The sequence below is a fragment of the Pteropus vampyrus genome, unplaced genomic scaffold (assembly GCF_000151845.1).
Source record: "Pteropus vampyrus isolate Shadow unplaced genomic scaffold, Pvam_2.0 Scaffold227, whole genome shotgun sequence".
NCBI classification, from domain to species: domain Eukaryota; kingdom Metazoa; phylum Chordata; class Mammalia; order Chiroptera; family Pteropodidae; genus Pteropus; species Pteropus vampyrus.
Genome location: NW_011889008.1, coordinates 215,093 through 239,949, shown reverse-complemented (window position 1 = coordinate 239,949; position 24,857 = coordinate 215,093). Strand labels below are relative to the sequence as shown.

General features: G+C 56.4%; 1 protein-coding gene and 2 pseudogenes across 3 annotated transcripts in view; 1 reads left to right on the top strand and 2 right to left on the bottom strand.

Moving 5' to 3' along the window:
- Nucleotides 1-24,857, top strand: part of TBCD (tubulin folding cofactor D) — a 126,904-nt gene that overhangs the window by 66,709 nt on the left and 35,338 nt on the right. For 2 of the 3 annotated variants that reach the window (XM_011373644.2, XM_023538633.1), the window contains 5 exons: nucleotides 6,489-6,645; nucleotides 16,058-16,115; nucleotides 17,328-17,357; nucleotides 19,679-19,764; nucleotides 23,691-23,771. In XM_011373644.2, coding sequence (XP_011371946.1) covers nucleotides 6,489-6,645; nucleotides 16,058-16,115; nucleotides 17,328-17,357; nucleotides 19,679-19,764; nucleotides 23,691-23,771 — 412 coding nt within the window. The remainder of the gene's footprint in view (nucleotides 1-6,488; nucleotides 6,646-16,057; nucleotides 16,116-17,327; nucleotides 17,358-19,678; nucleotides 19,765-23,690; nucleotides 23,772-24,857) is intronic. The other variant, XM_023538632.1, reaches the window with a different exon arrangement.
- On the bottom strand, nucleotides 5,369-5,487 carry LOC111728779 (annotated as a pseudogene).
- On the bottom strand, nucleotides 13,051-13,170 carry LOC111728780 (annotated as a pseudogene).

Genomic DNA, 24,857 nt, shown 5'->3' with positions numbered 1-24,857 from the left:
GGAAGCTGCTTTGAACATCTGTGTACAGGTCCCCGTGTGCGAGAGTCCCGTTTCTGTGGGCTGAGTGCTGAAAAGTGCAGTGATGGGCTCAGAGGAAGTCCGTTTTTTGCAGTTTATTTTTAATGGAACAGATAGAGGCATTCCAATGGTTGAGAGAAAATGTTTTAATGTTTTCAGACAAGTTATTTTGAAAGATTACCTGAAATCATTACCCCGCCTTTAATGAGGAACAATTCCGTAGGCAGTTTGGTTTGGGGACAGACGTTCCCCCTTTGGCCATATAGACCTGGGCAGGCAGTGTTCCAGAGAGCTTAGAGGCAGCCTTAGTGCTCCTCAGATTCCTTCTCCCATTACACAGATTTAATCTGAATCTCTAGCTGTTCGGGACAGTAAGCAGATTTCTGTAACTTCACTGACTTATTTTCTCGTCATTATGCCCAGGGGAAGCTGTCGAACCTCCCCGAGGGCATGCCTAGCTCTCCCTGTGGTTAGGGCTGGGTTTAGGCCCTGTGGGGTGGGGCGTGGGCAGAGGGCCTGGCGGGACTGGCCCTGGACACTGAGGGGCTAGGGCACAGCCAGATGGAGGAGGGCACGTCTTATTGGCGGCCTCAGCCTTGCTTCGTGATGGAAGTGTTTCAGGAGGTCTCGCCACCAGCAAGACCGCATGCGGGCTCTGCCGAGACAGCAACACCCTCCTGTCCTGCCGTCGCTTTTCCCTTGGGAGGTGGGAGGCTGTGAGCCCACGTGGCTGCTGTGCGCTGTGATGATCATGTGCTTCACATGTGGCGGGGACTCACCAGAAGCCGGGGCGCCTGGTGAAGGAGCCTCTGTCCTGGCCTCTTGACCACTGAGCCTCAGCGCTTGGCCCGGCCTCGTGGGCAGGGGCGGGCGGGTCTCGTTCTGCATGCAGACTCAGGAGGGGGTTCCTGGCCCAGAACGGCTGTGTGACGCCCCTTGGTGCTGCCAGTCTGGCAGGTGAGTGTGCTCAGGGCCCTAGGGGAGAGTGGAGACGGGGTGCCCCAGCCAGCGCCCTCCCCTGGTACCCCAGGGTGACGCCCCCGTCATGCCCTGTGGGAACGGCTGGACCAGCGTTTCCGTGTCAGTGGGCCCGGGAGGCCAGCACACAAGTCCACCCCCCGCCCCACCTTGCAGAGTGATGGGCATGGCCACACGGCCAGCCATTGCTGCCCTCAGGCCAACCAAGAGCCTTTGGGACAGTTTTTCAGAAACGTCCTGTGGGAACTGAAAACCAGACTGTGGAATCAGATATCCTGTGCACCACTTCCTCGGTTCCCTAGCAGGCTCAACGTTGGCTTTTTCTGAGCAAGTTGGACTGCATTTTTGAGGAAGGTATGATGGCTATTTGTACTGGTGGCCTACACAGAACTTTTGTGGTGATGGCCACACCCACTCCTGGGACACCAGTGCTTTCCGGGGCCAGAGTCTGGGCAGGCGGCTCTTGGGTCTGAGTGTGGCTCCACTCGCAGCCCTGTCCTGTGGGGAGGCGACTCCTGCTCTCCCTAGCTCGGGGGCATCCTGGGAGCCGTGGCCCTGTGCCCCCAGGGAGAATCACCCCGTGTAGCCTGGGAGACACGCCCAGTGCATCCTGGGAGATGTGGCCCTGTGCCCCTGGGGAGAATCACCCCGTGCAGCCTGGGAGACACGCCCAGTGCCTCCTGGGAGATGTGGCCCTGTGCCCCTGGGGAGAATCACCCCGTGCAGTTGGGAGACATGCCCAGTGCATCCTGGGAGATGTCCCCAGGGAGAATCACCCCATGCAGTTGGGAGACATGCCCGGTGCATCATAGGAGACGTGGCCCTGTGCCCCCAGGGAGAATCACCCATGCGGTTGGGAGACACACCTAGTGAATCCTGGGAGATGTGGCCCTGTGCCCCCCGGGGAGAATCACCCCGTGTAGCCCGGGAGACACTCCCAGTGCAATGAATGCTTTTTTAAGTTAGTACAATTTATTACTTGCCAAAAGATGTAGCTTTGTGCTGGCTGTGTAATCATTTTTTATGAACAGGGTCCCCCTGTTCCCTGGGATGCACACACTGCAGACCCTGCAGTGTGGACTGTGGCACTCTGAGGGTTAAGTCCCTTCTCTCACCTGGAGGCTGCTTTGTCCTTAGGCGGTTGGCAGTGGACACATGACATGCTGTCTAGAGAGAAGGGCATTTAGTTACATTGCTGGACTCTGGGCTGCCAAAAGGAAGCCCTCTGGGGACCGTCTGTACCTGACAGGCATTAGCAGTTGTGACTGAGACCATGAGAAAGCTTTTGTTCAGAGCTATTGAAGAGTCCCCTTATTTTAAACCTGTTGAATGTAGAAAGAGTTGTTTTTTATTTTTTTCCTCTGATAATGACTTTTTCTAAAAGTTTAGGGCAGGGACCGTTTCTATTCCATATACCACCCCCCCTCCCAAGCTTTGTGATCAAGTGCACTGGGGGGTCTGTCTCTTGTTCTCTGGGTCCCTGGATGTCAGAGCTGGAAGCCTGGGGTACCCTTTCACATGGAGGAGTCTGAAGAAGGCCCGAGGGGTCAGGGGGCAGCTCTGGGCCCTGCCCAAGAGCAGCAGAAGTGCCCGCCCACCCTTTCACCCCTGGATCACAACTCACCACCAATCTGGAGATGAATTGGAACCAACTGGCTCATTTTCTGATTTTCTTGTTAAAGAAATCTATCATCTCACTTTCTCTCCCGGGCTGTTTTGCTTTCTGCAATTCACATTCCTTTCCAGTGACCCGTCGCCCTGGCGGTGACTGCACGGTCTCTGTCAGACCCCATCCAGCAGTGTGGCCTTTCTGGGTTGCTGGCAGCCACTTCTTTGCCTGCACTTGCGTGTCAGCGCTGATGTTTGCTGCAGGTGTTATGAAGGAGCCATCAGAGGTTTCCGAGCAGGAGGATGACGGGATAAAGATGTTGAAGGCTGTGCTGAGGACCACGGTGCATACAGGCAGGCGGGGCTCTGCCAGGCAGTGCAGCAGCTCAGCCACACGGGAGGGTGGGGCTGACAGTGAGGCCCATGAGGCCAGGTGGGCTTGAGTCTCTTTTTCTCTGACCTAGCTCTGCAGGAGGGCACAGAGACATCCAGCCCCTTCACGCAGCACGTGGGATGTGTGGGTGCCAGGGGCCACAGGAAGTGCAGCTGGCACCCCCACTCCTCTCTCACGTTGGAGGGAGCCTGGGTGCCAGCGTACAGCACCCCGCCCTCTCACAACTGACCTTTTTCGACGCCTTGAGGCAGAAGTGGCCAGCTGGACCTGTGATTGGACCTACTGGCCTGTCAGTTTTACTAAAAATAAATGTCAATCAAAACGTGGGAGGCCTCTGTGCGGAGGCAGCTGTCTATTAGTGGGATCCAGGTTAGCAACTTGTGCCCTTTTCCTCACGACTGCTCGGCCTTACTAGCCAACAGAAATGGGGCTTTAGAGTGCTGTCTCATTTTGACTTGGGAACAGACGCTGGGCTCCTGGATCAGGGGTCAGGCTCTGGGGATGTGACGGTCGTGGCTCCCCTGTGAGCTCAGTGACCTCGGCGGGTGAGCAGCTCAGAGGTAGGGGCTGTGTCCACGCAGAGGCAGGCTTCTCCCTGGGGGGCACCGAGCATTTCTAAGTGTAGTAGTTGTCCTCCTGAAGTAGCCATTGAGGTAATGACCGCTGTCATTCATAGTTGTCTGTTTTGAAATTGATTTTGTCCAGTGGACCGATAAATTGGGACTCAGCAGTTAACACCTAGAATTCCCTCAGGGTACAGAATTGCTGAGTGGTCCTACCCAGAAGTGTCTGGTTGGCTGTGTCCCCGCTACAGTTTTCGGGACTCTGGCATGGCGGTGATGCTGTGTGTGTTAGTTATGCTCTTCTCCTGCGGGTGGCACAGCCTATTAGTTTTGACATTTGTTGGGTCATGAATGGGTGATCCTATCAGCACAGAAAGTGTGAGCAGCACTAGAAAACTAGGAGTAATTTGAGGTAAACTAGAATATTTTCCAGGTAAAACAACTGAAGACCAGTTGTGTTACTGATTTGGCGTCGTTCCAATAGAGAATAGTTTTAAAATCACCGAGTAGAGGGAACTACTTAATCTTCGGCAGCTATGGCCATGCCCTCGTGTCCGGCTGGCATTGCACTCCGCGTTGGGGGTCCTCAGCACACTCAGACGAGGACTGAGGCCCACTCCAGGCGTGAGTGACCTTGGCATCCACGTTGCGGACGCCCTGGAGCAACCGGCCTGTCCCCGTGGAGAGCAGGCGCCCACGAGTCGCTGCTCCTGTGAGCGAGTGTGCATCCTGTGTCTCTCAGCCTGCTTGAAACAGGTATAATTGATAACATGCTGTCTTTGAGCTTGTTGTTTTGGAGTACGTCTATTTTATGTAATTTTTAGTAAAACACATGAACGTTTTATAATCTTATGAAAAATAATTACTATGTGTGTATAAAGAAAAGAATCAAATCCATTTTGTTGTTGCTATTTTTGTAGAATCAAGAAGGCAGAAGGGCTATTTGTGTTCACAGCCCTTCAGTTGTTTCTTGTGATTTTTTTGGTCTAAGATTTTTTTCTAGGTTCACTTTACCGGAAGATAATTTCTGTGATGATAGCTGCATGTGCTAACAATGGATACTTTATTTTTCTTAAATCCATACCTGGAGTGTCTTTTTCCAGACTGCAGATGACGGCGTCAGCTTTGTTGAAGGAGAGGGTGTGAGGTGCGTGCGGACGTGGAGGGCCTGGCACCTGCTGGTCTCCTTGTCCTGCCTCAATTACCCGGTGCTTTCTGTGATTCTGTTTCTCTCATCTCTGGCTTCTGAGCTGCATCCCTTGTTTTCTTTGTTCGGTGATTGGCCCCCTGCGCTGTCCTGTGCTGGCTGCCATTCTGTGCGTGGGGACTGCACGCCCCGGCCACGACCCCACTCCAGCTTTACCCCGGAAACCACGTGGGGCCTGGACTGTGACGCTGGGGAACACGGGAGGCTGTGGCTGTGTGCACTGTGGAAGGGCTCGCTCTCCGTGGCCTCACGTGGCCGGCCGGCCCGAGGGGGTATGGGCCGTGTCCTCCTCCGTCCCACTGTCATGTGGTGTCATGGGTCAGAGGCTGATCAGCGGCAGCAGGTTGGCCCTGGTGCCGAGCGCTTGGGACTCGGTCACCCCATCTCATGAGGACAGACGCTCACTCTTCTCATTTCCGTGCTTTGCAAACACCAGGACCCGCTGTTCAGGTTGCCGCACGGCAGCGCCACTGTCTGTTTTGGGTCAGTAAATTGGGACTTTCGCCATGGTCTTTCTTAAAATTCCAATTAGTGTGAATTTTTTAAAATATTAACATTCTATCTTTAAGTTTTACTTTATTTATTTACTTATTTTTTAAACGCCTACAGTGCCCGGTATTCCCAGGCGGTCTCCCATCCAAGTACTAACCAGGCCCGACCCTGCTTAGCTTCTGAGATCAGATGGGATCGGGCTTGTTCAGGGTGGCGTGGCCGTAGACTTTAAGTTTTAAATTGTAAATTTTTCTTAAGCTTTTTTCTGTTACATATTCCACTATAATTAAGAGGCTTTTAAAAATTGGTTCATTTATAAAATTAAATTTCCTTATACTTTTTAAACTCTATGCGTGAATGTAATACTTTGAAGTAATTTAAAGCAATTTAACTGATGTGTCTCTAATAAGCAAAATCTTCATACTTGAAATACACAAATCTAATAAACTTAACATAAAATGGTAAAACTTTAGCTCCTTTAAACATTCCAGTACTCTCACCACATGTCTTAAAATCCTATAACATCTTTATATCAAAAATCACTTATGTAATATTAGACATTTTCAAATGGGACCAGGCTAATGTTATGTATTTCAAATTACTGTGTACATTACAGATATTTTAGGTAATTAAACACATACATTGCTCCTAAAGTCCACGCAGAAGCACAGAGGTAACCATGGGTTCGATTTCCTTTATCATTTTAGTCTCGATTCTAAAACTCCCCCAGGTGACAGACACCCTCGGAGCGTGTGGGTGGAATGGGCCCCTCCGCTGCCCACCCGCCTCCACTCTGTTCCATCTCCCGTGCTGCACTGGGTAACAGGACTCCAGGGGCTGGTGCCCGCCATACCTGCAGCCCTCTGTCGGGCGTGGCGGCCTGCACTCTGGGTCTCGGGCCCTGTGGTGTCCCCAGCACCGGGGCTGGTCCTGCCCTGTCACTCTTGAGTCTCAGTCTGCACTCTAGTCTCGGGCCCGGCAGGTGTTCCCATGCCATTTGGTAGGGACTTCCATTTCTCTGTGTAATTTTCGAGCAGCTTTAAATGTTTTCACCTGACTTGAGCTGGTGGTCCCCGTTTCCCTTGCAGGCGTGTTCTGTCTGCCGCGGCTGGACTGTGCGTGCCAGTGGTGCCCGCTTCTGTCAGGGCTGCGGTGCCGACAGTCGCGTCACGACAGTAGGTGCTGCTCCTGGGGCCCCGTGCTCACAGCCTGTGTCCCCTCTGCCCAGTTGTCACCGTGATCCTGAGGGCGCTGACCTACGAGGAGAGGCGGGGAGCCTGCAGCGTGGGCGCCAACGTCAGGGACGCCGCCTGCTACGTGTGCTGGGCCTTCGCGCGCGCCTACGAGCCTCAGGAGCTGCAGCCCTTCGTGGCCGACATCGCGAGGTAAAGCCTGCGCATCCCGGAGCGGGGTCCGTCCCCGCAGTCGCCCGGGAGGTGTCCTGGGAGCGTCCACGTGACCCAGGAGCCTGCGTGTGTCCCGAGAGGGTGCGCGTGACCCGGGGGGCGTGCACGTGACTCGACAGCGTGCGCGCGTCCTGGGAGCGTGCGCGTGACCCGGGAGCGGGCGCGTGCGCAGTGGCCAGCACCCGCCCCTCCCACATTCGCCGCGGGAGATCGGTGTGCACGCACCAGCGACGCGGTTCCAGGGGTGGTCGGAACGAGGACACAGCGCGGCCTGGCACGTTCAGTGGGGACACCTGGGGGCTTTGGCTGGCGTGAGTCCGGGGGCCTTAGATAAGGGGACTCGGCCTCTTAGGGGGTGTGGAGGGAACACAGGCGGGGACACGTGATTCTGCCTGGTGAGGGGTGCTTCTGATCCCTGCGTGCGTGTCTTACCGAGACACGTTCGGGAACTTGGCTGTCGTGGCTCTCACCGTCACGGAGTTCCTGGGTCGCACGGGGACGCTGGAGGAGGACGCCTTCAGACAGCGGCCACTTCTGTTGAGGACCAGTCTTGGTCTGGCCTCCACTTTTCTAATTTTTATGTCTTAGCACTTGAATGCTCAACAGTGACATCGACACCTTTGACACAAAACTCAGCGCGCTTGAGAACAGTTCTGTAAGGTGGTAAAGCACACTTTCTCTGGCCTCCTGGCGGGAGGGCAGAGGCCAGCAGAGTGCTGTGCGGACTGCCCAGGCCTGGGCTCTCCTAAGGGTGCGTCGGGCTCCGGGGCTTTTGGCGTGTGCGCCGCTGGAGCCCCCGGAGGTGTCTGCCTGTGCCATCATGCTCCGCTTTTAAGACCCGTTCTTTCTTTGTTTGGGAAAAATGCAGAACAAATGTGTTCCAGGTACGGGAATTGTTAGGTTAATTTTTGCACTCCAAATTGGTACTCTGCTTTTGGGCTGAAATAAGTTCCTTTGGCTTGAAAAAAGTCAGGTCTTTATTTCTTATTGTTCAGTATCCAGAGGAGGGGCACTGAGCCCAGTTACAGCCCCAACACTCATGATTTTGACTAGGGAAGGAGTTCAAGCCCATGCTCAGGTCGTGAAACTGCCTCTCGCAGCTCTCTGGGAGATGCCACCCTTAGTCTGTGCGGGAAGCCTATAGGCAGCAGGAGACCCCGCAGGTCTTAGACCGGCCATGGGCCCGGCTCTGGCTAGGCTGCACCTCTCCGTCAGCAGACAGCGTGAGGAAGAGGCCGAAAGCCGGGCTCCGTCAGCCTCCGAGCGTGGCTCGGGCCCCGGGGCTGCAGCGCCGTTCGGTTCTTGCTGTGCTCCATCTCGCCAGTCCTGGGTCAACAGGTAACCTCGGGCAATGGACAGCACAGGAAATACCTGGCTTCCATCTGTCCTCTCACCATATCAGAGCAAATCTGCAGAACAGCCTGAGGGTGCTGATAAGTTCCGGGAGCTAATGCATCCCCAGGAATCCGTGAGGATGCGTGCCTCCTGTCCTGTCCTGCCTGGGAGTGGAGGGCAGGCTGAGAGGCCAGTGGTCCTGGAGAACCAGCAAGGCCCGGCATGCCCGGGCCCCTGTCCCTCACTCGTCCCCAAGGGCCCCTGGCTGATCTGAGGTCAGCAGCATGGGTGAGGGCCAGGCCCTGCCTGTGGGCGTGTCCCCATTCCCCGGGCCCTGTAAACAGGCTGTGTTGGCTGTGTGGCACGGCTGCAGTGAAGGCACGTCCTGCTGCTCTCCTGTGCCCTCCTCGACCTTTCGGAAGGTGTTCCGTAACTAGAGGATGGAGCAGCTCTGTTCTCCGTTGGTGTCGCAGAGTGACAGTTCCTCGATGCCGATACCTGTCTCCTTCAATTTGTGGTGCTGGGCGGGCACTGGGGCGGCCCCGGCTCCACTGAGCGGGAGGCGAGTGGCCCTGTGCGGTGGGCGCTTGCCCGGGGCCCGGTGCCCGGTGCCGACAGGTGCCTCCTTGAGGCGGCCGTGCCGCAGCTGCAGGGGTCCTGATGAGACAGCCCTGACGCGCTTCTCCTTCAGCTTGACATTCGTCACAGCGGTCTTCCTCTCCTCCTTCCAGGGACTCTGTTTGGAGAAGCTGGGCCAAAGGCTCACGGGTTGGCAGAGGAAGTGGGAACGGAGCGAGGCTTTGCTCTCGGGGCAGGCGGGCCCCTGTCCCCATGTCCCCTGTCATGCACCCTGTTCTCCACTTGAGACAAAGCTTCTCACGGCACCGTGGGTGTGAGCGCCAGTCACAGACCTCGTTGCCACCTGTGAGAAGTGATGCTGGCGGATGGTACCCCGTCAGACGTCCCCAGGCGCATGTGGGATGGAGAGAAGGACTCTTTTTTGTCCAGGGCGCTGGGTTGTTGGGAGGGAGGCTCTTTCAGCCACAGCACATCACAGCATCATCTCGGCGGTGGTTTATAAAGTGAAACATTGACCTGTGAAAAGGCGAGTCAGTACTAAGCTCAGGTCTGGGCAGGTCACATGCCTGAGGACCTGGACAAATGCCTGGTCCTGGTCCGCACGGTGGCCCGACTGGGCCGCGGTGCCACACGAGTTTGCGTGGGCCCTTCTCAGTGTGCAGGAAGGGGACTTGGTTTTCATGGTGGCTGAAGGCCCTGGCACATGTTACCCAGGGTCATCCTCCATCATTCAGAAGAGGGGAGACAGGTTTGGGGCCCAGCCAGCTGGTCCATCACAGCGACAGGGCCTTGGCCACGAGGGTCGCTCTCTGGAGTATGGTGTCTGCAGGGCACAGTGACTGCTCTGTGTGGGCAGCCAGCGTTGGTCCACCACGTCAGATGACAGTGACTTCGCACATCTGCTTGTAGCTGAGAGAGTGGCACCATGCCCGTCTGTGGGAGTCCCGTGGACCTTGCAGGGAACTTCTGAGTGAACCTCCACCGCCCCACGGTGTCAGGACCGTGACGGGGAGGTGGGGGTGGGAGTGGGTGTTCAGATTACTCGACCCTCGGAGCTGGGAGGCGTTCTGAGAGCTTTGCTAACTAAACATGAGGGCCGGAGAGCACCCACTGTGGTGGGGCGGCTAGCGTCCGCTGCAGACGTGCCTGGGGCAGGGTGCCCTCATGGGCCTCCTGGGTGTGCCCGCGGGTGCTGCTGAGCTTATGCAGAGCCACACCTGGGGGCCTGCCTTCCTGGCGTCTCCTCCCCAACCCAGAGGTAGTAGCCTCGCTGACTTTCTGCTTGGAAAGGTCTCCTCGTCCCCTTCCTTGCGCCTGCCCCGGACTTGATTGGCGTGTGCCCTTTGCAGCCGCGCCCGGCAGGTTTCCAGGCCAGTCGGGCAGGTTCCGAGGGAAACTGTGCCAGCCCTTCCTGGTCCATCTGGGCTGCAGGCACCGGGGGGTGGAGAGGCGGCTGGAAGGTGAGTCACAGTGCCAGGTGAGCCTGGAGGACGCTGCTGGCCCGCACCTCCCCGCCCGGGAGTATCGGTCGGGTGTGTCCTTCAAGATCTGCTTCCTTGGTTTGTAGTAAGTGACCACATTTTAATTGTCAGCTTTTAAGCCCATTAATCCTGGCACACGATAAAATCTTGGTATCTTTAAGTATACTTTCACAAACTCTCCCATGGATCCTGCAGAAGTCAATAGTGAAGATCAAAACGTGGTTTTGCAGATGAAGCAGACAGGTGTGACAGAAAGCCTGGGCGGTGGTGGTCACGGGGCAGGACCGGCCCCAGCAGGCCACTCACACAGGGCCAGAGGTCAGGGGCCGTGTGGGCGGGGTGGCGCTCAGCTACCCGCTTCCTGTGAAGGGGCTTGGAGACCCTCTGTTGTACAAACGTCGAAAAGGAAAGCTTCAGACACAATCATGTTTTCAGTTAGTGGTGGTCGGCTTTGAAAGCCTGTTCCCTCAGCACTGTGTGCAGACAAAGAGACGCAATGCTTTCTTTGTGGAAAAGCCAGGCAGCCTCAGGAAAGGAACAGTGAGGCACAGAGGGCTGAGACGGCGCAGAAGGCTGGGCCGCACCTAAAACACTCCCCGGCAACCACACAGCTAATTTGCAAGGAGGAAAGAGATGAGCCCTGTTGCCAGCGAGTGTGCCTCGGCCATCGCCTTCGGGTGATTTCTTCACCTGAAACTCTCTTGTCAGCTGAGTGGCTGTTGACATCAGGCTGCAGGCCCCGCCCGCCCTAGCCGTAGCCCGGGGACTGGCTCCCCGATGTCTTCCTCCAGGGCAAGGTTGGCCTCAAAAACTGGGAATGGCAAGCTTGGCTCAGAGCTACATCTTGTCCTCACCAGACTTTTTTCAGGCTTCCGGGGGAGGGTAGTCCTTTTTGTGCTTCGAGATTGCTGACCAGTGTCCCCTACTGCCCACCTGGTGACTCTCCATCCAGCCTCCACGCTAGCTCCGCTGTGACTTAAAAGTGCTTCGAGTCGCCTGGTGTTTTACGGCTGTGCTGATGGGAGCGGATGCCACTCTACGCGACCTCAGCCGTGCAGAGCCCTGGCATTTCACTGGAAAAACCATGGGATTTGCAGCTTTCCACCATCGTGGGTGGATAACAAGTTATTTATTAGCTTGATGTTTAAAAAATTTTTTGATTTTTAAATGATAGAGTTATTATTACTTAAGGTAAAAATGGTGTTTTTTTTTTTTTTTTTTTTTTTTGCCATTAAATGTCACATAAACTAACAAAAGTCAAGCTTGGGGTGAGGTCTTCTGCTCCTTGCTGTACCTGCTAATAAAAACCAGGTGCCTGGAGCCCGAGGCAGGTCGAGGCTCGCAGCTTCCCAACTCGGACAAGGAGAAGGTCCCTTCCGTCTGACACAGCTTTACCATGCTGGGAAACCCTGAAGGACTCCTGGGCTGCTGCAGCTAGCGCAGACAGGAAGACACCCAAGACGTGTCCAGTCCCAGCCGACATGTCCCCTCGTCCGAAACAGGAGGTGCAAGTGCGTGACTCATGCCGGCTCCTCTTGCTGAGGAGGACATGGGGGCGCCTGTGGGACAGGGGCCTGTGGGGCTTTCATGTTTATGTTTAGCTAGGATTATCCTGCCTGTTTTTATTTGAAACATACTCATATTTCTAGATGAGCCAGTTTTGTCCTTAAAGTGTGAAGTTAGAGTCGTTTTCTTAGTCTGAATCAGAGCAGTGTTGAAACCTGGTTACATTCGTAGATATATACACAGTCGATTTGTTGAATTTGCTTAAAAGTCTATATTCATTTCAAAGCTGTGTTTTTAAGGTGGTATTATTTTTGTCCTGCTGTGTTCTGTGAAGTTTGGTAAAACTTGGAGAAAGCTGTAAATGTTTTAAGCCATTTACTCGTGAATGTGAGAGCCATCCAGACGGAGGTGGTGAGACTGTGTACAGTGCCCCACGGTCCGGCTCCCAGGCTGCAGCCACGCGGTCCCCTCCGAGGCTGGCCCCAGGATGAGCCGTGCCCGTGCGTGGTCCATGTCGGGCCACCTCGCTCGCCCTGCTGTCCCGTGAGCCGTGTGTGCCACCTGCTTCCTGAGGCAGTGGCTGTGTGTGCTTGCGTCTGGAGCTGAGCACCGCGTGCCATTCCCAGTCCTCTCTACTTGGCGTCGTGCAGAAGGAGGACGCACAGTCCCTTCCGGACCCTGGCTCTGTGGCCAGTAAGCATGGGAACCGAGCTGCACGGGCCACCGCCCCGTCAGCCCACCGAAGGCTGAGCGGCACGGAGGTGCGTGGGTCGGGGTGGACAGCGGCTCGTGCGGCTGTGGCCGTGGTGGGGGCAGGCAGCCTGGTCTCAGGGAGCGGGCTGGAGGGGAGGAACGCAAGCACATGGCGAAATGAGAGGGCCCTCGGCACAGTCTGTCCTCGGCGCTCTGGTCCCAGTGCAGTGCGGCCCTACAGGCTCAGCGCCCAGAACGGCTCTGCGGGCCGCGCTGCGCTCACGGCGGAACCGGGGTGCTGCTTCCTGAAATCGGACCCGGGCTGCCCTGGGCAGGGCTGGGGCCTGCAGATGGCTGACTTGGAGGTTGGGGGCCCCGGGCCTGGTCAGGGACGCCCCGAGTCTGGCTGCCTCAGAGCACCGTGTCGAGGATGACTTTGCAGCAACTCCAGGGGCTGCGGCTGGCTGGCAGGAGGGGCAGGTCCGTCGAGGCGTCTTCTCTGTCCTGGTTCAGTGATCGGCGTTTGGTAACTTAACAGTTGTCACTCAAGATAAGTTAACAGGAAATTTCAAAACTGTGAAATTTGGCGACATCCAGAGTCAATGAAAGCATAAGCCCATGTTTTTCTTGTGTCAGGTGTCGAAGGAAAGTGGACGTGCTCAGTTAGTATCTTTTCCTAGAATACACATGATCTTGTGGATTTAAAAGAAGTTTTTATGTGTAAATGTAGTACTTAAATTGCTATTAATTTTGAAACTATGTTTAGATTAAAATACTTTTTTTTTTTTAACGCCTACAGCACCTGGTCTTCATAGGTGGTCTCCCATCCAAGTACTAACCAGGCCCGACCCTGCTTAGCTTCCGAGATCAGACGAGATCGGGCACGTTCAGGTGTGGCGTGGCCGTAGACTAAAATACTATTTTTTTTGTTAAAAACAGTAGTTACATAGTTTTTAGTTACTTAAGAGTCACAATACACGTCTTGCTCAGTTTAATGATTTTTAGAGTTTTGTTAACCACCATTATAATGTTGAAATAGAATCAATTGATTTAAAAATGTTCCTGCTCCAGTAAGATGCATTTCCTTTAAGCACAGTATTTTTTTAAAATGTCATTTTGGCTATAGTTGGTAATACAATAGTTTAGAGACGACACAGGAGTAATTTTCTGTTAATAGAGTTTTGCTGAAATTACTTTCCGCTTCAACTAGTAAAAGGAGTGATAAGAGCGAGGACCCCAGATGCTAACTGAATCTTTTAGTTTCAGGTAGTTTCTTAAAAAAAACGTTTAATTCTGAACTAACTTTAGACTTAAAGAAGAATTGCAAAAATAATGGAGAAAGTTCCCATAAGCCGTTGGTCAGCTTCCCCGTGTTAGCTTGTTGCATAGCAGGAACGAGCATCGTGTTGCCGTTAGCTAAACTGTGGCCAGTATTTGGCGATGCACCCTGCTCAGTGGCACATTTGGGGCACCTCCAGACTTATTGTGGGAGATGCTGGCATTGATCCTGGGTTGCAGTGGGCTCTGTGGAGTTGCCATATCGTTTCCTTTATAAATAGCGTCCAGGGGGACCCTGTGAGACCGGGTAACTGTCCTGCTTCTCCGTGAACTTCACCTGCCAGTCTCGTGCTTGTCAGTGGGTCTTGCCCACAGCAGGTGCTGCGGCGGCCCGTGGCTTCTCCGCACAGCCTTTCGTGTGGAAGGTGCCCCCTCCCTTCTCCACGCATGGAAGCGGTTAGGCCACTGTGCACGCCGGCCACCTCTTTGGTTGTTGGGGCTTCGCCTCCCGCTCTTGGTCATTTTGTCACCTCTGGCGGTGTTTGCTCCACCGCCAGCTGCCAGAGCTGTTTTAGGCCAGTGTCTGTGCTTTCAGCGGAACCGTGCTTTTTTTGTGAATACTTTCTTTCTTTCTAGCACAGCAGATGCTCCAGACTAACCCCTTCCCTGCCCCAACCCTGGAACCAGCCGCTTTCGTGAGTCTGCGTTCCTTGGTGGGATTAGGACCCAAGACACAATTCATTCCTGCACCCAGACACACACGCACCCCAGGAGGCCACGCATCCACGTGGACACCCGTGAGTCCCTTGACGTTCTGGCCTCCTGCCCGCACTGCGACCTGTTCTCCCCTGGCCCTCGTCCTCTGTGATGTCTTCCCCCTTCCCCAGGAATCCCTGGTGCCAGCCTGCTAGCCCCCATCCCGGTGGGACACTTGCCACCCAGAGGAGACAGCTCCTGTGTGTCATGTGCCTTGCACCACTCAAGCCCGCCCCGGGCGTGGACTCACGCTGTAACGTAGGCACGTTCCCTCGGCCCTCCCAGGTCCTCGCTTTCTGATAGTATTTTTAAAATTTGGTGTAGAAACATTCACTCGTGTCACATACACTTATTTGGGCTTCGACCAGTTTCACAAGCACAGCACCAAACGGCGGTGCCACCGCCCCCCGTGCCTTCTGTCTGCCCTTCGTGGTTGGCCACCTCATCCTCTGGCCACCATCATTCTGCTCCTGGTCCCTGTAGTTTTGCCATTTCTAGAATGTCTTGTACATGGAAATACACAACGTATAGACTTTTCATCCCGGCTTCTTTACTTAGCAGCAAACCCAGGGGGGTCAGAAGCCTGACCTGGGTCTTACTGGGCCAGAAGTAGGCCGGTTCCTCCCACAGGCTCCGGGGAGGCCTGTTCCCATTTTTCAGCTTTTGGCGCCTTCCTGCGCCTTCACGGCCAGTAGCTCAGGCCGAGTTCTCAGGCTGCGTCCCTCTGGTTCTCCTGTCCTCCTGTCCTGCCTCCTGCATCCATTTCCAAGGACCCATGTGACGACACTGGGCCTGCCGGGAGACCTCCCTGTTGTCAGCTGCTTAAACAGCGAGTTGTCTCTTCAGCCTAACTCACCTTGGCAGGGAGCAGGACCATGCACAGGTTCGGGGGGTTGGTGCCTAGACCGACGTCTTCCGGCGTGCTGAGCTGCCCGGCGCAGGGGCAGCTGCTGTTCAGGCTGGAAGATGTGGCCGTGCCCAGGGTCTGGTGGGAGAAGAGGCTCAGGACGGGAGACAGGACTGCGATCGTGTCAGGGCCCCCGCTGTCGGGCAGGCAGGTGGCAGCCCTTCGAGGGGCCTGCTGTGTCTGAAATGCCCCTCGTAAGAACATTTTCTCTGTAGGCTGACAGGAGATGCATGTTCTCCTGCCACCCCTGGAAACAGCACCTTGTCCCCACGCCTGCCCCAGACCCTTTCTTTTCTGTGGCTGCTGAAGCTGTGCAGCTGGATGAGCCCTTTTTGGTCCACCCCTGCCACTTACCTGACCAGCGAGGCGGCGAGGCTTGACGTGGGTTAGAGCTTTCCGACGTGGTCGTGGTTGGCCGGGGGGAGACATGGCCGTCTGTGGGGCTTTGCGTGACACCCAATATCTGTTTCTCGTCCTTGGCCACTGTTACTGGGAGAGTGCGGAGTCGTTGTCCTCTCTGGGCTCTGCTGGTTGCCTGTCGGCCCCCACACTGCCAGTTCTTGTCCTCTGGGCACACCCTTCTATCTGATGTCCCCCAGGCCCCGTGCACAGCAGCGCTGCGCCCTGCGACTTCGCTTGCTCACAGGTGTATGTGTGTGCACCCTCATGTGGCTCTCAGTACAGGCAGGTTGGTCACCGTGGCTCGCCCCCTCCCGAGGGCGTCTCGAGCTGCACCCTGCACCCCAGCTCGCTCGGACCATCAGGGGAGCGAGGGGCTGGTGAGTGCACAGAGGCTCCCTCCAGTCGGTGTCACGGATTCACGCTCTTCTACGTACCGTTCTCCCTTTCTCCACAGTGCGCTGGTCATTGTCACCGTGTTCGACCGAAATGTCAACTGCAGGAGAGCAGCCTCTGTAAGTCTTCCTGTTTGTCCCTTTTTGTTTTGGTGTGAGGTTCTGACCGCTGCCCGCTCCGCTGAGTGAGCAGGTCACGGTCTCTGGGTGGGCCCCGCACATGGCCCTGGTAGTTTGGTCATGGGGACAGCAAGGAATGCTGGTGAGGACACGGCCGAGAGCGGCCTCTGGAGAAGCTGCGTGGTAGAGTGATGGTCCCGGCCCTCTGGTCTCCTGGCCTGGGGCGGGCCGGTCGGGGTTCAGCACCCCGCTGCGGGCATGTTGAGAACGGCCGCTGCCTCTGGAGCACCAGGCAGATGAGCAGACGCAGCCCAAGGCGGCCCACGTTCTGATGAGGGGACTAAGTGGGTTCTGTGAGCACGACCCGAATGTGACCAGAGCAGGTGAGGCAGAGGTGAGCTCGGCTCATATAGCCCAGGCCCTGCCGGCCGTGCTGGCCACTGAGGTGGAGCTCGAACACTGAACCTGCCTCCAGAGTCACCCATGACGCGAGGTCGGGCTGGGAGGGCCTCCCATGGGCCCACAGCGGCCTCCGCATGACCGACCTTGCTGCTCCCCTGCAAGCCAGGCGGGCCCTGTGCTCCCGGGGACAGCAGAGAGGTGATGGATGCCGAGCTCTGTCCCCAGGGTACTTGCTGGGGACGTTGATGGCATGATCCAGATTGCACTTGGCTGTCTTACTGATGGTCAGTCACCTGGACCAGGCTTGGATTCTAGCTGGGACAGCAGAATGGCCGAGCCGGGCTCTGCCAAGGGGGCCGCTGGCTGGAACAGCAGAGCTGTTGACGACTGAGCCTTAGTTTCGGGCGCAGACGAGTAGCTGCACGTGTCATACAGCGTTGAGGATGACACAGCCGCACTGCTTCGAGATGGACGCAGGGTGAGGCTGTGTGGGCCGCAGGGGGCCCCAGTGCTGCCCTCAGTCTGGTCTCTGCCAGGGCCTTACATTAGGCATTGTGTGAGCTCAGCATTAGCAGCAAAGGCCACTTTTCAGCGTGTGTCTGATTTCATAAACTCGAGACATTAAATTGTGGTTTTAAGGAGCACTAGGACATGAAACAGAGTGACAAACCACCCCCGGAGGCTCCGATCAGCCAACAATGAGGACTTTTATAGAAAAAAAAATAAAGCCACGGGTCATTTGTCGTGAGTTTATCTCCTGATGGTGTGTGAGCCTCACTCACTTCGTTCTGTTTGTTCCCTGTTCCTCAGGCCGCGTTCCAGGAGAATGTGGGAAGACAGGTATGGCTGCTTCTAAAAATCTTCGTTCCTAAAACTTCCTGTAGATCTAGAGGTGGAAGTATTGAAAGCCCCAAACTGAGTTCCCAACCGGCTGTTGGATATGGGTGACACACTTATGTGGGGTAAGCTAGTACTTAATACGGTGACTTCTGGCCACAGATTCCTCGTCACATGACTCAGGTGAGTTTTGACACGAGTGTTAAACGGTAATAGTGTGTTTTATAGGGAACCTGAACCTGTAATTTTACACACACGTGTCAGAAGTCAGTGCTTTATGCCCTGTTGGGGCCGCCCAATGCTGCCAGGTGCCCACGGGCCCTGCGGGTATGTGGGCAGAGGGACTGGCCTCACAGGGACGGGGTCGTGACCCTGCCTGTTTTACGTGCGATATGAGCCAGCTTCTAGGAGCCATCGACCCCATGGCCTGTCTTGATACTCGCCAGTGTCATCATGCCCCTTGGCCCTGTCCTCACTGGTCAGCCTGGGCTAGGGGTGTGGCCTTTGTCCCCGAGCTATTCACACTGTATGGCTGACCTGGTGGAGAACGGGCCAGAGGCAGGTCCCGTTCAGGGAGGCTGGGGTGGGTGGTGAGAGGTGAGGGCGCCAGGAGAGGTGTAGGGGTCGGGGCTGGTGGCGAGTGCGCTGGGCGGGGGATCAGCAGGTCATGTTGGGGAATGATTGGTGACGGGTCTGTGGGGCTGCGGGGCAGGAGTCAGGCTGCAGACTGAGGGGTCCCCGAGCAGAAGGCTCGCTCCCGAGGGAGTAGAGGACGGGGTGAGGCGGGTCATGTGGGCACCAGGGGAGGGAAGCTGTGAGTGAAACGCAGGAATTCTAGGATGTTGTACGCGGACGTTAGGATGGCGTGCCAGCAGGGACTGCTTCCGAGGAGTGCCGCACAGGGGCCAGGTGGCCCTCACACCTGGGAGCAGAGTCGCCTCGCTGTCGTGAGCCCGGGGGCCTGTGTCCTGCATGCTAGGTCCACGGCCTCTGGCTTTAGTCGCCATTCCTGGGCTGCTCAGAGCTGTTTGGATGGTGACGTGCACGCACAGTGCTGTCACATACAGATGCAGACTTTCTTGGTCCAGCACCCGGACAGAGGAGGAGCCTGAGTGCCGCCTGGAGGGTGGGCAGGCCGGGGCAGGGGAGGAGGCAGCAGCGCGTGAGCCAGTGAGCTGGAGACGGTGCAGGGACAGCCACAGTTAGACCAGGTGCGCTGGGTGCTTCGATGGCAGTGATTCCTGCTCTGCGTGTAGCCGTGTCATAGGCGATTGGCTTTTACTTGTGTTTGTGAGTCAGACTGCCATCTTTGACGTGGCTGCCACAGTTAACGGACACCCAGGGGTCCTCATCATAGGCCAGAGGCCAGTCCTCAGCTTCATTCCATGTGTGTCGCTTCGACCAGGAACTGCTCTTCCAGGCACCCACCCCCGTCAGTGACGGTGCAGCTGCCACATGCATCACATCCCCACGACGCACCTGCTGCGTCTGTCTGTAAATGCAGGCACGGGTTGGCGTTCGGTACACGTTGCTTTCTGTACCTTGCTCGTCACTCACGTGGGCTTCGCGTGTGAGTGGGAGCTGCCCTGCTCCCTTGCACGTCCCGCTTTTGGGATGAGTGATGGTTGGGGGGCCAGGCGCTCCTCTCCTGCCTCCTGGGGGTGCTGGCTAGAAGGCCTGCCCCCTCCTCGGTTGGGAGTTGTCATTGAAGACTTTTTAGAAGACTGTGTTCACACATTCAAGTACTGTATTGGTGGAACCTTGCAGACTTGGGGTGGAGCTGAGCGAATGTCTTTGGGAGGCTGGGGGGGTTCCCCTCTGCCCCTCCATTTCAGAGTCTGCTTCTGGGTGGCTGTCGACCCTCCTCCACGTGGCGCCTCCCTGTCTTCTGTCATTCCCTCAGGCTCCTGTCCTGGTTTCACAGACTGGGCAGGCACCTGCCCCTCCCGTGACCGCTGGGGTCCTTCTGCTGGGTGGGGCCCGGGGTAACCGCATCATCAGGTTTGATACAGCTGAAACCTCCTGTCATTTTTAGTGTGTGGTTTAAAGAAAGGTCTCTTAAAGAATTTTAAAGTTGAAACGTTTAAGTTGTTTGAAAAAGAATATATTTAAGTAATTCAAATCATCGTAGCACAGCGTCCACCCTGGGCTAGGCCTTGGGACGTGGACTGAGTGGACGCAGCTTACGTGGTGCACAGCGCTGGCTGTCCGGGCATCGTGCGTTCCATGTGCACATGGACACGTGTCCGTGTGGCTACTGGACTTGGGACGTGCCTCACTCGTTCACATTATTTTCACCTTTTCCCCACTTTTCTTTTCCTTAGGGGGCCTTTCCTCACGGACTTGATATTCTGACCACGGCCGACTATTTCGCTGTTGGTAACAGGTCTAACTGTTTCCTGGTTATAAGGTAAGTTTTTAATAATTCACCACAAGATGCAGTGTCTCCTTTGTCTTGGGAGTCAGAAACCTGTTTTCACCGTTTTCTGTATGTGTGACAAGTTAAAGGTGGGATTGGGAGCCGTCACTGAAACGCCCACTTCCCACTGGTGGGAGGCGCGCACGCTGCCTGTGTCTGTGCAAACCCGTGAAGACACACTCGTCCACAGGGACGGTGGCGGGTCGGGGTGGCCTGGAACAGGGTGCGGGGTCTGATGGAGAGGCGTTGGCTCGCTTGTTAGATGGGCTGTTGTTTTCAGGAGTGAACTCGGAGCGGACACCCTCCCTGGTCGCCGTCTGTCCCTCGGTCTCCCTGATCATTAGCGCTCTCTCTGTCGCGGCCTCGGTCTTCTGTGGGACATGGCCACAAGCCGGCCTGGGTGCTGCCTGTTGGGCAGCGGCTTTCCTCCCAGGTGCCAGATGTGAATCGAGCTCCTCGGTGAAATCTTGGATCAGAGGTGACCAAGCTTCTCCAAGAGTGAATGGATGAAATGGTGCTTCCCTGTCAGGGTTGTGCCAGGTGTTTGCAGCTCGGGGAACAGGAGGGAGCTGGGGGGTCAGGTCGGGGAGGGGCCTTCAGCATCCTGACCGCAGGGCACAGAAGTCACAGTGGAGCGCACTCGGGCCGAGCTGCCGGGAAGTGGCCTCAGGGGTCCTGCTTCGCCTGCTGCAGCGCTGGCGGAGGGTCCTGCTGTTAGGACGTGATGTGTTAGTTTCACTGGGAGAAGGGCGCCCAGTGCGTTGCCATCGTACCCGAAGGCGGAGGCCGACACCTGCTGTGCAGACCCTGCAGGAGCCGCACTTGCCCGCAGCCAGCATGGGCGCGTGGCGCTTGGCCTCTCCCGACACGTGGTCGCGTGCGCCTGCGTCGTCGGCAGCTGTCCCGTCCCTCCTTCCCGCGACGTGGCCTCTGCGCCTCAGCAGTGTCCCCATTTTCGTTTTCTTTGTTAGCATTTGAGCATGTGTCGTGCGTGGAGAGCGTCCTCTCTTTCCCCACGTTTCACGGGTAAATAGCTTGTGGTTTTTAGCCTTTTCCCGTTGCTGACGTTTATAACATGCGATTTGTGGTCTGCGTTTCGGAGACGTTTAGTGGTACGTGACCTTGCTCAGGTCCTCTTTCAGCGTGCATTTGTCACTCTTATCGTGGCCAAAAGACGGTCTGTGAGGTCCAGAGTCCATGGGCGCACTTCATGAACACACAGGGCGCTTAGGGGGCTCTCCCCTGGACCCGTACAGGGCAGTGCCCTGGTCCTGCTGTCAGCCAGGGCTACGGGTGGACGGACCGAGCACATGGCAGTGGGGGCCCGGCGTCAAGGGGACAGCCCCGTAGAGAAGGGGCTACGTCAGCAGGGCCCGCTGGGGGCAGGTGAGGACCTCCGACCCAGGCGAGGAGCCGGGTTGCCCCAGGGTGTGGGGCGCGCTGTGATGGTCAGGTGTGCTTTCCGAACGGTCACTGACTGCGTTCTGGTAACGAGGGGCAAGGAGATGGAGCCCATGAGGCGGGGTGGTCGGCAGTGGGAGGTGGGGTCCCCAGAGCTGAGTGGGTGTTACCAGGAGCTCGTGGGGGTGGGGTCGGGCCGTCGAGAGCCGCCGGAGGTGTCCAGGGTCACTTGCAGCATGGTGCTGCTGTGAGAAGTGCCTGTGGGTTTGGGGACGGTCAGGCCCTCAGCTGTGCGCCCCGGATGCGAGGGGCCCAGGCGCATCTGCATCGCTGGAGGTTGGTGTGCCAGGCACACAGACGGAGCTGAAGTGAGTGGAGGCACCTGGGCCGTTGGGGGCACCCGCAGTTGCCAGCAGTGTTCTCAGTGCTGACAACACACGGAAAACTGTGTCACGTGGCCCATAGCATGTCCCTGCTCTCCAGCTCGGGGCTGGCCGAGCTGTCCAGTCCTGGCCGTGTGGACACGGTGCTCCTGTTTCCCGGCCGTGCTCCGGTGGGACGCGACTCGCAGTCACCAGCGTGTGGTCGTCCTGCCCTCTCGCCGTTCAGATCTCCTCACCAGAGTTCTGGCGCCTGCGGTCCCTGTGCGTCCTTCCTGAGGTGCGTTTTGTCACATTTTGCTTTCGAGCAGTTTGCTTCCCAACAGTTTTGCACGTTCCTGGCCACTAAGTTTTTCAAACTAAGGAAGCCTCAGAGTGAACCGTTTCCTTCTGTGTGTTCTGACTCTGTTTCGCTTCTCCTTATTCCCAACATCCGGTTGGTGACCTGATTCTGTCACTTCTGCGTCCCTAATCGCCCTCATCCTGCTTTCTCACTCAGCTGTCACCTGCGTCCAGCTCTCACTGTCCTGGACAGTGGCAGAGCTGTCACTGATCCCCTCCCTTCTGCCCTCGTCATCTGTCTAAAGTGCCGGTTGGAGGCATTCTTGTTACTGTCACACCAGCACCCTGCTGTCCCCTCAGGCCACCTTGTCCTCCCCGTGGACACCCCCCTCGGTCTGTGCTTGGCCAGACAGCTGAGTGCTCAGGAAGTGCCAGGAGCTGCCCGGGCTTCTGGTTCCCGTATGCGCCTTCTCCCAAGTCGGCCACTAGCTGGTGCCCGAGCTCCGACTGGACGTGGGGGTGGCTTCTGTCTCACTGTCCCTGTGAGGCCACAGGCTGTGTCTCTGCTGGCTTATTTGGAGTCCCGCTCAGTTCCTGGATGCTGGCCTGGCCTTGTCCACTGTCTGGCTTTGCTGGTTTTCTCTCTGACTCTCTTCAAGCCGCTTCACCCCCATTGGAGGGCTCCACTCCCACCCACCTCCGAAGGGCCTCTGCTTTCCTTCCTTCCGCGTCCAGAGCGGAGGCCTGCCCCGACCCAGCTTCCCAGCTCTCACACCTGTAGCGCAGGCATATGCGCCTGGCACCGTATTTGGCCTGGGTGTGTGCACAGGTGTGCCCGGGGGACCTGTGTGCAGTTGTATTTTCTGTTCCGTGGCTTTCCATGCCACCTGCCTTGTGTCAGCCACCGTGCAGCTCACGTGAGGAGGGCTGAGTGCACGGTGGCTTGCGTGGATGGGCAGCAGGTTCAGAGTGTGAGCGACGAGGTGTGGTTGAGGGTGACGTGTAAAAGATCACCTTTTGGAGTAGGTGACACGCGTGTAGTATAACTCAGAAAGTGCATAGCGTGTGCAGGGAAGACTCAGTCCATGTCACCCCTCCTCCCAGCCACCTTCGTCCATCCTGGGGGTCCCTGGAGGTTTGGTTCATGGCTCACGTTTAGGCATGTGGACTTCGTCCGTCTGTCCTGAATGATGCGTTTTTCCTGGCAGATGTCGTTCTTTGTTGGTCGTGTTTGGATGTACTGATGTTTTCTTTTATGGCTTTGGGGATTTAAGTCATAATTAGCAAGGCTGTCCAGCTTGGAGATTGTTTTTAGAATTTCCCGTGGGTTTTTGAGAGACGCGACTCGTTTTTAAGGTATGATTTGCACTCTACCCATCCCCGTGTGAAGTGTGCCGTTCAGGGAGTGTGTCCAGCATGCCCCTGGCCCCCGGCCCCGCCGCGCCGTCACCGTGGGCTGCTGCGGCTTCCACAGCGTCCACTGACATGGAAGGGCACGCTCCCGTGTTGCCTCTTCCACTCAGCGGGATGGTTGTGAGGGCTGCGCACGTCGTGTGCGTCAGTGGCTCATTCCTCTGGTTGCTAAGTTGTCTTCGACTCTGCGCTGTCGTCCACTTTTCTTCGTAGTTCGCCTGTGATAGCCGTTTAGGTTGCTCTGAACTTTTGGGTCTGAACGTTCATCCAGGAGTCTGTGTGTGGACGTATGTCTTCGTTTGGGTGAACACTTACACGATTTCTCTGTTTTTAACTTCATGGGAAACGTTGAAAGCGGCAGCAGCATTTTACGTCCCCACGGGCAGCGCGTGAGCCCTGTCCTTCCACGTCCTCACTGTCGCCAAACATTCTCTTTTTCAGCACGTTTATTGCCGGCTTTCCCGAGTACACACGACCAATGATCGATCACCTGGTCACCATGAAGGTCAACCATTGGGACAGGTAGGTTTTGTGTTTCTGTGTCTGTGTGATTAACTGTGGCATTGTATTACCTTTCTTGTCAAGAAAGAATTCTTATTTTTTTCCAAAGGAGAGATTAAATTGAGTCCATAAGCCTCAAATGTACCTTCTCGTTGTGGATACGATGTTTTAAAATGACTCCTGAGAAGTGACGTGGCTGCAGCCTTCGTGCCTGATGCGTTGGCTGACGGTCGACCTCCAGTCTCACTCCTAAAACCCAGAGTCTAGTCTGTCAGGCGCACGCACGCTCCCATGTAGACGTGCGCCTGTCGGCGTGTCGTGGAGGGCAGGTCACTACCTGAGGCCGCAGGAATGGGCTTCGTCTCCCCCGCGGCCCCCGCCCCGGCTCTGCTCTGTGTGGCCGCCCTGGTCGGCTGTGTTCTGGAAGCCCAGCGGGTCCCGTAGCTCACCCCTTCTCATGGAGGGGTCCTAGGTGTCTCATCATCTCGTAGGCAGTTACGTGCGTTTCTTCCGGGGGCAGCTGTGCTGGAACCCAGAAGTGAGCAGTCGGGGGCTGCCGCCCTTGGCACTTCCCCTGAGGCGATGAGTTATTCCCTTTGGGGAGCTTGGTGTGGCTGCTGCTGCATGGATGTGGGAGGGCCTGTGGGTGTGAGCAGCTGCGTCAGGTGGCATGTCCGGAATCCCAGTTTTAGGGTGGGTGTTACTGGCAGATAGTTCTGATCAGTTTCTGCCTGGACGTGGCCTGGCCCGCACGCGCCCACTAGCCGCTCCGCGTGGCCGGGCCTCCCGCGCGTGCAGTCAGGGCTCGCCCTCTCTGCGGCCACCTGAGTGGAGCTGTGCGTGTTTCTGACACCTGAGGCATGATTGCAGATGTGACACCCAGACTCGTGATTCAGAGCAAAACTCAATACACAGAACCTGGGAGAGATTAATTAGTACGTCTGCCCTGCCAGCTTATCAGTCAACAGGGTGTTTAAACCAAGATTGCAAACGTATCACCCGTGGTTTTAGACTGAAGTTGAGCTATTGAAATCTTAAGCTGTTGTCAGAATGTTCGTTTCTTCTTTCGGGTCTGTCCGTTTTCCTTCGTCTGTTCTGGGTGGGGCT